Genomic DNA, 12,788 nt, shown 5'->3' on the forward strand with positions numbered 1-12,788 from the left:
GTCGTCCGAAAAGTTTCTTTCGTTTTATAAGGAAATAATGGATGTACAACATTTTCCATTTTATATTATTTTATCGAATTACGTATGATCCATTTTGTTCTATCAAAATAAAGATCACAACATTCGACAGATTAGGTTTCATATTTGTATAAAGATACATTGTTGTAAAAGACGTGTCCGTAAAAGAAAGACACTTTTCGGACAACCTAATATGTACGAATTTTTGAATAAATTTCGTATCCTCAAGATGTATACGCACTCTTGACCACTATACACTACAGTATACACTATATACTATATACGTGACAAATTTTCAAATTCTACAAGCTCTGTAAACTCTACTATATATAACTTATAACTTAATTCACGATTGTTCGACCAGCGATTTTTAACGCATGATATGTAGCTCAAGAAATCTTACTCATCTGCATCAACCTAATAATCGAATCTCTCATACGCCACAATTTGCTTCAGTCAAACAAATCAACGAGTACCTTCAAAGTTACTCGTTTCAGAGGAAAATCCATCGAGCAAAGCGTTTAAACGTAATTTCTTCCTTCTATTTATTCGCATAGCGAAGGAAGATATGCACAAAGGTAATCCCAAGGTACAATTTAAAGGGACCTACGTGCATTTCTCGCTGTGACCGCAGAAGAAAAGCGTTTGCCTGCGATGATCGCCGATTCCCTCGTGAATTTCACCCTCGAGGTATCTACATTCACGGTCCGCCTTAAGTACACAGGACTCGAAGTCCTTCTTCAGCCAGTTCGGATCCGGCAGTGGTAGGTCTGGAAATATTTGCTTTCTCTCGACGTAATACCAAGGTGCTCGCACGTAATAGTACCAGGATATCACTCTCTCAACAGGATCCCGGACTATGTTGATGTAAATTGGCTGTGGCAGGTTGAATCTAAACGGAAAAACGTTCCACGTTAGACATCTCGTGGGAATTTAGCTTACGTTACCTCCGGCTATCTGACTTTTACTCTTCCAGGAAATCCGTTTTTCATCTTTATTTCACGTTTATTTATGTATCATCATCTATCACGGGTTGTCGGTAAGAATGGCGGATAAAGGGATTTGTAGCGGAATTCGATTATTCTGGTTTATTCCTCTTTGGCTCTTTCACGGTTTCATACATTTTTACAACGATGATAGAAGTATAGTAGAATCTTGATCGATAGAACGTCGATAAATAGGAAAAATCTATACTAGCGTCGTGTATTTTCTTTTAGAATTTAATTCTCTAAAATTCAGTAAAATTTACACAGTTTTTATCTCAGGATGTATAGAGTAGTATAGGGAAGAACTGATAGAATTTTAAAGTAATTGGAGATTATTTAATGTTGAAATACTTACTCTGTGAAGTTTGTGAAACACACGTGTTTTATATAGACAGATGGTTCTGAATAGCTGCTGACCATCCTGGCGAGTTGTAGCTAAAACAAACAGGCAATTAATCGTATAAAAGTATAATTTTTTATTTTATTTTCTTGCTTAACACGATCTTGGTAAAAACCCTGAACTTTTACATTTTACAAAAATTAAAGATTATATATACTTATATATACATGTATACTTATGTATAATCTTTAATTTTTGTAAATTGTAAAGGTTCAGGATTTTCATCGTTCACACGCCTCTATTTTTTAAAGAAAAATTAATAAATGTAGAAATAAATATTAAAAATGTAACAGTATTTCATAAATTTTGTTAGGTACCTGTTCGATAGGCGCAAGACGAATTGTTTCGACTCTTTGCACACGATCTCTGTTGAAGGAAAAGCCATTCCTCATGGACAGCCTTCTCAAGAGTTCCATGAAGGTTTGAGAGCCCACTTTCGGTACACGATTGAAGAACAGGACGCTCCGGTCCGCTCTTTTTGTGTTGTTGAGTGCGTCAATGTCCAACACTTCAGTTTCTTTGTACTGAAACCAGGTAAAGTATCTTAAGATTTTCGTTCCATTGTTCCCTTTCTAATTTCCTTATTTACGCTATTTATTTTGTCTTTCGCTTTTTCTCCGCTAGAAATAAAATTTTTCTTTCCATTTTTCCGACGTATTAATTTAAACTGTAGTTAATTATAATTAGAAAACTCCTAAGTATGTCATGCTTTTTATCAAATGTAATTAAGTCAAACGACGATAATAAAAAGCAATAATTATATTTGTTTGTTACGTTATGTTACCCAATACAACGAATTACAAGCCATGAATACAAATAAATTAATGTAGAAAACAAATTAATTATAAAATGATCAATGATAATAATATTCGAATATTTCAATCGTATCTAATTTTGTTACATTAAAAAGAAACGAAAGAAACGAACAAAAATCACAATTATATTTTCCACGATAAAAATTAATTTATTCTATACACAGAATAAAACGTAAAACATTTCGCTTCTTCTCAATTTATGTCAATTTTAGTTATGATCTTGTTGGTGCATGCAAGTATCAAGCAGAAGGTAGTTGTCACGACGTTAATCATAGGTTTCTCTCTTTCGTCTGGAATCTTCATTTTCTATCCAGTGGGAGAGTTATCCCATTCCCTTTCGTTGAACAACTATTTGTAATATCGGCAAGTCATTCTAGGATATACGTGCAACGAGTAATTACTGCCTTGTTTCACCTCGTCTTCTGGGTAGTTTCAGCGGTCAGTACAAACGATCAAAGAAAGATATTAGATAATTGAGCGCGCGAGGAACGTAGATGCTACTCAATTTTTTCCGAACCTTGAAAATACACGTTTAAAATCTGGTACTCGATGGGAAATGAAAGTACATAACAAGAGAAAAGGATTAAAGATAGTTTAAAAGTTTGCATGCCAAGAAGTGAATGAATCGCTATTAATTTTCATTGTCAACTTGCGTTATACGACTGATTCGAGTCTTTCCGATTCTTTTCTTCAAAATGCGTAATTTCGATTGCATTCGATCTCGACCTTTATGGAGCTTTCGTGGCTTTGAAATCTTTGCAAAACGAGCAGTTTTATGCACAGACGTATAATTATTACACAATATCGCGGAATTATTAGCGATAATCGTTAGTTAGAAATAAATATAATAAGTCGGAATTTTTTTTTTATAGGAAAAGTATAGAAAAAAATTAGACAAATAATCGGAAATTAAGGCAAAGCTCGATTCTTCAATTTTTAATTATTTCTCTTTTTACTATAAAACGTTGAATTATAAATACACTTCGAACAAGACGGAGGAACACTGATTTCCATTTCCAACGTTCTATATCTGTTTTTTCGTTTTTGGCAGGATGATCACAATTGCAGGTAATTTCATTTGACACTGACGATAATAATCCTTAACGGAGGATATCGAGTTTACATTTTGATTTTTCTCATTTCAGTTTCATTTTTTCGTTATCAGAATGGCTATTTTTCCAACCTTTGTCTCTCGTATCCTCTTCCTTTTCTTCTGTTACGTTCGGTTGAGCATTCACTCGACATGATCAGGTCGATCAGAAAAACATCGGACCAGCGCTTCCGCAAATTTATCGTTAATGTAGAATTCAGCCTTGTGGAAACTACTCGACGAGCCTTCGATTGCTTATTGCTTCGAAATTTGCTCGAGCCTTTTAAGAGGATGCTTTCTTCGAACGATAACTGCAATTTCTCGTTTGCTCGCTAGTTATTTTATTTTATCTCACGGATGCAGTAACTCTACGTTTATTCAGGTATCACATACAAACAGGATAAATCAAACGAATGCTAATAACTTCTACCGCTAATTGCACTTGTAATTGCTTGTATTAGGTTGTCCTGAAAGTGTCTTTCTTTTACAGGCACGTCTTTTACAACGATGCATCCTTATACAAACATGAAATCTAATCTATCAAACGTCGTGATATTTATCTTGATGGAACGAAATGGATCATACGTAATTCGATAAAATAATATACAACGAAAAATGTTGTGCATTCATTATTTCCTTATAAAATGAAAGAAACTTTTCGGACGACCTAACAGTATATGGTCACTTCTAGATGTTGTGATGTCACTCTAGACGTGTCCTGTAATTGTAATGCACTGTGTTATAGCAAACATATTAATATTTCGACGTGACCATTTTTTAAAAGATGGGAAATATTGAAATATTCCATGCCACAGAAGAAATATTGATACCTTGGATTTATTGTCTACTTTTAGTTTCGAAGGTTTATTATTTAGTTTAGTTTAGAAGGTTTTAGAAGGTTTAGGTCTTTTAGCCCAACAAGTTCGTCTTTTCATCTGTATCGTGTTAAAATATTTCGTCGATCCATCGAAAGGCGACGTTAAAATCAGAAACTTAACATGGTTTCTACTGTGGTGCCGTATGATTTTCTGTGACAATAGCAATCACAGATTAATTGATTCCAATTATCGTGGAATAAATTTTTCTATTGTACCATGTTTCATTGTCTTTTCATTTCGTTTTCACGCGTACAACGCGGCTATAGTTTTCAATAGAAATTTTTAACGAACAAAATATTTAACATATAGCTTCTACGATCGTAATATATTTCAGTTACATATTTTCTGCTATGTCTATTTTGTATTTATTTCATTCTGAATACTTTTTATCATTTATTATGAATAAAGCTCGTAAACGTATAAAGTAAACTTGTACATAAATTTCAGAAAACTGATGCAGTTCATAAAATTATTTACGACTTGAATTCTCTTTTCTCCATAAACTGCTCAAATATACAGGGTGGTTGGTAACTGGTGGTACAAGCGGAAAGAGGGTGATTCTACGCGAAAAAAGAAGTCGAAAATATAGAATAAAAATTTTTCGTTTGAGGCTTTGTTTTCGAGAAAATCGACTTTGAATTTTCGCTCGGTACGCGTGCGGTACGTTATGCTCACTATATATCGTTGTCTCAATGGAAAAATTAAAAAAAAAAGGAAAAAATTAAAAAGAAATTTTTATTCTATATTTTCGACTTATTTTTTCGCGTAGAATCACCCCCTTTCCACTTGTACCACCAGTTATCAACCATCCTGTATGTGCCAGGCTGCACACAGCAAGGCACTCGATCCTTCTTTTCATTCGAATCTCAAGAAAGTGGCAAACAAACTACCACTCAACGATTATGTACCTACACATAACTCCTGTCACACGTTGTATAGAAGACGTAATAGCATCGGGCTCGTCTTTCTTTTCCTGTCCTCGTGACTTGGCATTATGCCACGAATACATTACATCATTACATTATTAGTAGATACATGCGTTTGCATGCTTCTTCCTCGTTTACGGATTCCCTGATCCTTTTCTTCCTGACGTTTTTCCTCCTCCGAGTCTTTCTGAACTTTACATTTTAAACTTTCACGATGATTATTACACGACATATTTTTGGATTTTAAGTTGGAAAAATTTACCAAATGTCTAGCCGGACAAATTGTAAAGTACAAATTAAATAATAATAAAAAAGAATATTTTTGGATCCTCGGGATTCTCATTTTAATAGCACGTTGCGCTCTCTTCCGACGTTTCGTGAACATTGTCCGCTTTTTCAGAGCAGATCTAAAACAGAAACTGTTTGGATATCGATAAAGTTGAACGAATACTATTCTTAAAAATTTTTTCCCGCTAAATTTCATCCCAAATTATTATTCAATATCGAATAAGAAGTAGAAAAGTCACGGGAGAGTTAGGGTTTCGTTATTAAAATAAAATTCGCACGAGGTGAAGTTTCACCCACGATAGATCTTCAGGATTAATATAATATCGAAGCTGAAATTGTTTCGCCTCTACTACACGAAGATACGAACAATGTTCACGAAACGTTGGAACAAAGGACAATGCGCTATTAAAAACACAATCGAAACTCGAGGACCCACACATACATACGTCAATTCTTTACGAATTATGCTTCCCACTATCGAACATATTTGCATAATTTATGACGATTACATAATTTGTTTCGTGATTATCTTTCTAACGACCAACATTGAGAATCTCGTATTTACCTCCACTACTTTCTTTTAATAATTGCAACCTTGTATATAATAATATAACCATGTTTCTCTTGTCCTTTCTAGTCTTTTTTTTTCTTTCTTTTATTTTTATTTCAAGCGCAGAGCGGAAGAGCGAGTTACTATAATAATGTCGAGTCATGAGTATTTAGTCACTTGACACTGGGTGTTGGGGTCTTCGACTGGATTCTATTGGTTCTTTTTATCGGGGCTCGTGTGTTTGCTTTTCTTTAGCTTCCGCTTGGTAATTGTTTGATACGAACATGTGGGCCCTTTGTTTGGTTTAATGATGTAATGATGTTATTTATTTTTGTTTTATTAGAAAGAAACGATATACAATAGCAGTGGAAAATTAAACGTAAAGTGAAAAATAAAAAGAAAGGACAACTCGAACGCACATTGATTTTTGTTAAATCAATGTGTTTAAATATTCCGATAAACGACGATATTATTTTCACCTTTTTAGATTCAAGTCTAATATAGATACAATGCAAATTGCTATTTTTGTTTAAAGATCGAGCCAAATAAAATCTTTATCCAGGAAAGTTTCTACGTTACTGTAAGCGAATATGTAGAAAGTATAGATGGAACGTTATCTAAAATTTATTGAGAGATTAGAGTTGAAATTTGCTTTAAATTAGATTATCAGTATAGATTTTATTTACTAAAATAGAAATTTGAGTGCAGGAAAAGCATAGGATGAAAGCTTAAAAAATTCAAGGTGAAATTTTCATGAACGCGGATCCTCTTTCTTTTGTTCTTAAATTATTAATGCAAGGTTTCTTGTTAAAGATAATTAACTTTCCGATGAATCGATCTATATAATCGTACGATATATAATCATGGCGGAAACAGTCGGTGGAATGTAAAGTTTTTCACTGGGACATACATATTTTGCAATTCCTTTTATAAAATAATTATCGGAGTTTCACGTTTCTTTGATACGCTATTTATAAGAATAACAGAATTGAGAAACTGCCGTTTGAAAACATTCGATGCTTTTTCCTTCACACTCTATATCTTAAATGAATTTTGCTTTGATGAATATTTTCTTCATTTTACATGAATATTGCAACCTGATTGAAATTCCGATAGACCGAGTTTGCAGTTTTATCGATCCTTATCTTCTCTCTTAATATCCTCTTCATGTTATATCTTCCAATGTCAGATGAGAAAACAACGAACATGATCTTACAATAACACAGTGGCGAATGAAATACAAATTCCGATCAATTCCAAAAATATCTAATAAACAAACAACAATATCTGTCCAGTAAATAAGCAAATTAATATAGTCAGTGAAATCATTTTTGCAGATTTAATAAAACTATAGTCAGGAAGAAAGTTTCCAGATAAGATATTAAAACTAAGGATTAAAATATGAATCTGGAATAATTTTAATGCTGCTGTTCCTCTTGAATTTGCCTGACTCGAAACTAACATCACGTTTCCATAGATTTCGCTAAATATTTAGTTCTAGTATTCGATACATTAAAACTCTACTATTGAGTTGACAACTAAATTATTTTTTTTTATTTATTTATTTATTAACATTTACAATCAATTCTCGCATTGAGAAGGCAACTAAATGAATGTAGATTTTGTCAATACCACCTACTGACAAAATCCGTAATCACTTAGTTGCCAACCCAATAGATTCTCGTATATTCCATGCTTTTCATAAATGAAGTGTCGTAAGTATCGAAAAATGTGAAAAGAAGATAATCGAGCGAATACGAACGCGAAGACGAAACAAAGAAAAGACCGCAGTTAAGGAAAAATGTTCTGTTATAATTTAATTACGTGCCTCTTTTGTAATCGGAAATTCGTAATTTAACTACTTGAGATATCAGTAATTAGCATTCTACGTGTTGCTAATTTGCATTCTACATATCGGTAATTTGCATCATACGTATCTTATAATTAGTAACGTAAAACATTAAATTGCATGGAATGGTTAATTTTTCTATTAATACGTTTAGTTCACATTACAATTAAAAATTCATCGAAATCCAGCAACGTCGCATCATAAACTTGGATATCCAACGGTTATGCCATGAATTCAGAGTATCGTTCACGGTCGACGTATTTAAGCGATTAACGATTAGGCTGAAAAGCAGCAATGTATTTCGCGGTTTCACGCATCCTGACCACTGTAATGCCCGCGCGTGTTATTTTTCGCTTCTTGTAAGCCTACTTTGTACAGACTACTTCGTCTATTCTGTACAATGTTAAATCTCTGTGTATTTTTTTTTTTTTTAAATAACCGTACGATCGTGAATCGTGTGTCGAGCAACAGCCATTGAAATATTTCTAAACGGATCTTCCATTTACACATATACAGTCAGTCACGAAAGTCTACGTACACACGTTGTATATTTTGCATACAGACTTACCAAAGAGACTAAAAACGCACCTCGTCACAGAATTATTTGTACTTGAATATTATACAAATATAATTAACATTATAATATTTCTAATTATTGTGCTTCTTAATTATTATTCGATATCTAAAGAAATATTTTCATTTACGATATACAAATTCTGTCTCTGACAATTCTCATGATTTATCCTTTCGTCTTATAAAAACTACGTCTGTCTCCAGTTCCATTTCTCACTTTTCGTATTTCGTATTTATTATACGCTCTTTCATAACACGATTACAAAACCAAAAATGAAGACAACGACGAAGAAAGATATTTTCAATAATAATATTTGTAATAATTATACATTCTGAGAATTTTATCTCGGACAATTTTCATGATTAATTTCTGCACAATCTAAAACTATCTGCATGCTCAATTTTATTTTATCGTATTTCACGTTATTACGTTAGCATTTGGGAAAAACACACAGAGTATAAAATCAAATCTAGTTTACTGCCAGAAACACTCGACGTACTTCGCCTAAGTGTCCTTCCTTTGGTGTCCAATTGATCAGGAGCCAATTGGCCGGTTAAAATTCAATCAACTGGCCTAGGAGACATTGACACTCGATGGAATTCATTGGCTGAGTTTTCGCCATTGTTCCAGTTCCTTCGTTCGACGGACAATGCGGGTCTGTGTCGAGCCAGATCGAGCGTTTTACCGTTTCTCAGGTGTGCGTGTGTTACATATGTAACGGGTGGACCGGCAACAAGGTCAACTGCTAACGGACAACGACACGAATCACTTGGTTTTCACTGTTTTTCCATCGACCACCATCGTGACTCCGTTTCTTGCTCATTTTGTCGCCCGCATCCTGCAAAGCCACCGCATTCTGGTCCGATTCTCATCATTGGCGATGCTAGACGCCGATGGAACTGGTCGCCTTGATACCGTTCGATTATTTTTACGTTATTTATTTGTCCATCTCTCTCGTCTACTGTGATAATGTGCTTGTTACAATATTTGTTATTAAGACTATTCGCATAATTGTTCTTTTTCAACAGTAATTTAAGTTTTTATGGTACAAATAAAACATTTGAAGTTTTTCCTTCGAGTAAATAGAATATGAGAAGTTTTCGGCTCTGGATAGAAAAATTTGTAAAAAGAGAGATATATTGTATGTGTATTTTAAAATAACGTTGCTAAGTTTGGTTTGTAAAACGAGAAACGGAAATACAAAAATAGAGGTGAGATAATAAATAGCAAAATAATATGTTTTTAATAATTCTGAGAGAAAAGAAAATCGCGAAAGATGATTCTGTTGTAAAACAGTTTTAAAATTTTCTGTTCGTTTGACTATCTGTATATCTTGTAAGTATAACAGAAGATTAGTGTAATATATTAGGTCGACCGAAAAGTTTCTTTCGTTTTACAAGGAAATAATGGATGCATAACATCTTTCGTTTTATATTATTTTATCGTATGAACCATTTTGTTCTATCAAAATAAAGACTACAACGTTCGACAGATTCGGTTTCATGTTTGTATAAAGATGAAAGATGTAAAAAGATGAAAAGAAAGACACTTTTCGGACAACCTAATAGTAATATGACAGTACTGTACTATGTAAGAGATTCCATTAGAACAGAATTGTAGAGAAATTGAAGGATTTTCAACGTTAATTCCTTTTTGTAATCTATGAAAAAACTTTTTAAATAAACAAGAGTAAATATACGTATATATATAATATTTGCAAAGTGAACCGTATTTTTCATTATATAATAATAATCGCATTTAATAAAATCCATGCTTATCACAATAGAGAATAGTTCTATCTTCATGTTCGTATATTTCGAATTTATTTTCTTCGAAAAAGAAATTTCACCAGTGATATTGCTATCATTATTCTACCGAGTGAGAAGAATAAAAACAAGAATCTCAAATAACATTCTCAATTCCTGGAATTCGATTACGTTAGAAATATCCTGGTTATCCTTAAACGATTTTCAAAAGTTGTAGATAGCCGTGATCCGGAGAATTTGATTAAATATCGCGAGTCACGATTAGACGCGGATAATTGAATTCGCGCATGGGAATGCCGAGGATCAGATATTCTGTGGAATCCAAGATCGAAAGATTCCATCGATCGAAGTCAAGGCGGAACCGCATGATTTGTAAACCCATAAACGATTCTATTGTATTTCAAAGCTGTTCTGATATCGTACAATGAATTATCTCAACGATTACGTGTATTCCTGAATGGCAGCGAAAAGCTCTTAGGTAGTTTTAAGACTGAAAGATGAACATTGAATGTTTTCAAATGGAAACTTAGAAAAAGTTTATATAAATAATGAGAATTTATATTTTAATTTGAAACTTAGAACTAATTATAGTGAAAAATTAGTGGTTCAGTATTTGTTAGTGATGTTAATTTAGGATGGCACAAATAATAGCGCTAATGCAACATTTTATGAATGAGATGAAATGAGTAAATAAAAATGACGATAAAATAGTAGGTCGCAAAATTTTTGTCGCCAGAGCTATCGTCAAATTTATTCGATATTAAGTTAATAACGATAGTCATTTAATTAGATTTCTGATAGTTTATTGCAAACCATAATTTCAATCTACTAAAAAAGAATATTATTTCAGGCATTCTATAAATTATTCAATTGTTATTTTACATTTTTATAATTTTACTATAAAAAAATTACCACTAATTAAACAAGTACAAAATAATTACGAATCAATTAAATTCATTTAATATAATCTCCAATTAAAATTATTATATATATTTATATATTAAATAATATCAACTATTCTCTTAAAAAGGAAAAATCTTGACAAATATTAGGTAAAATCATCGACCTCGTCAATCTTCGAAACTCATCGAAGAAAGTATGTTCCAATTTTCTAGTATGTGCAATACTAGCAGTCAATGTTCTCACCTGAATGTAACAAGAGCTCGAGACTATTATAATCGTATTTATATGGACGTTTCTTACCTGGACGAATCATCTGCTCTACTTGTTTCGCTCGACCGTGAACGATCGTTGCGTTTTTACGATTGAGAAATGTTCGAAGAACCGTGACAGGTGGTTCGTAATTCCCACGCGTTTTGCGTTAATGCGATTAAACATTCTCCGAATGTTCTCGTTAACTTGAACTCTCGATCCGAGATCTTCCTGACGTCGTGCACACGATTATCGTGAGCTCAGATAGACAATAAATTCGAAGATAAAAATGAAGAAAAGGGAGAACGTCCGGTCACGGTTTAATCACGATCGAGGATCTTCCGGTATCAGTTCCTTTTCAATCGACTCTTGCTACGTATATAGGGTGTGGATAAAGTTATGGTAGAATTTATAAGGTGGTTCGTCACATGAGCCTCGCAGAAGGCAAACTGATCGACCGGTACTCCTTGTCCGTTTAATAAATTTCTTCCATAAGTAAGAATAATCATTAACAAATGTTGCATATAATAAATGTTGATGCTGTTTATTATATTTTCTTCAGAATTCGGTGTTTACATGATCTTCCGATAGACTGAGGTTGTTGATCTGGTTTAATGAACTAGATATGAGACGTATCGCTGCAAGTTGTAAGGTAAATTAAAAAAAAATATTCGTAACGTTTGTTTTTAATTCTAAAATTCCTTCTAATTTTTCTACGTAGACGTGGGGTAAAGTTTTATATTACTTATTAAGTGGAATATCACGTAGACGATTTCTCCATTGAGAAAGCCTCCATAGCGGTGATCTCTATCGGTCTAACAGATCTGGTGGATAAGTTGTTCAGAGTTTTCTCTGGATATGCTGGTTATACAAATTGTTAGCCAGTTGCTTGCCATGGACTTCTATTCTGCTTTTATAATTTGTGATCGTTTTAGTTATTTCTCCGTAAACTGTAGCAACGTCGAGCTTCGTTTTTGTAACATTATCGTGTACTTCTCAATTTCTGAAGTTGATCAGTTGTTGAACTTGTTGGAAATTTTTAATCGTTTCAAGTTTTATAGAAATTAAGTTTAATACGGGCTGTATATACAACGCGGATAGTACGATAATTAGAGTGAAGTGAACTAAAGTAAAACGTGTTTCGCGAAGAATAAAAATCAAGAAAATGATCGATATTTGTTTAGATTATTGTATTGAAAACTACTTGACATTAGAAGTTTAACTAATATTAGCATTCATAAAATATATCTGATTTTTCGTGATACTAATTAGGAAGATATATTATAGTATTTATTTATCTTATTAACAAAATTGATTCATACAGAAGTAGCAAAACATGTTATAAACATTATATGAAATTTTGTTATCCCCACGTATCTATCAGATTATAAATTTTGTTTAAGGGCACGCGAAATTAAATACATTTTCAATCCTAATTTTCTGAGGATTAAAGTTTCAAGGAAATAATAATTCCACGTTTCTTCTTCCACATTAGC

General features: G+C 32.9%; 1 protein-coding gene across 4 annotated transcripts in view; it reads right to left on the minus strand.

The window, feature by feature from the left end:
• LOC117235124 (heparan sulfate 2-O-sulfotransferase pipe) overlaps positions 1-12,788 on the minus strand; it is a 117,197-nt gene that overhangs the window by 3,466 nt on the left and 100,943 nt on the right. For all 4 annotated transcript variants that reach the window (XM_033496865.1, XM_033496866.1, XM_033496864.1 and 1 more), the window contains 3 exons: positions 1,722-1,928; positions 1,360-1,439; positions 629-910 (listed from right to left, as the gene is read on the minus strand). In XM_033496865.1, coding sequence (XP_033352756.1) covers positions 629-910; positions 1,360-1,439; positions 1,722-1,928 — 569 coding nt within the window. The remainder of the gene's footprint in view (positions 1-628; positions 911-1,359; positions 1,440-1,721; positions 1,929-12,788) is intronic.

Source organism: Bombus vosnesenskii, unplaced genomic scaffold (genome assembly GCF_011952255.1).
Source record: "Bombus vosnesenskii isolate JDL3184/JDL3185 unplaced genomic scaffold, Bvos_JDL3184-5_v1.1 scf7180000013314, whole genome shotgun sequence".
NCBI lineage: Eukaryota > Metazoa > Arthropoda > Insecta > Hymenoptera > Apidae > Bombus > Bombus vosnesenskii.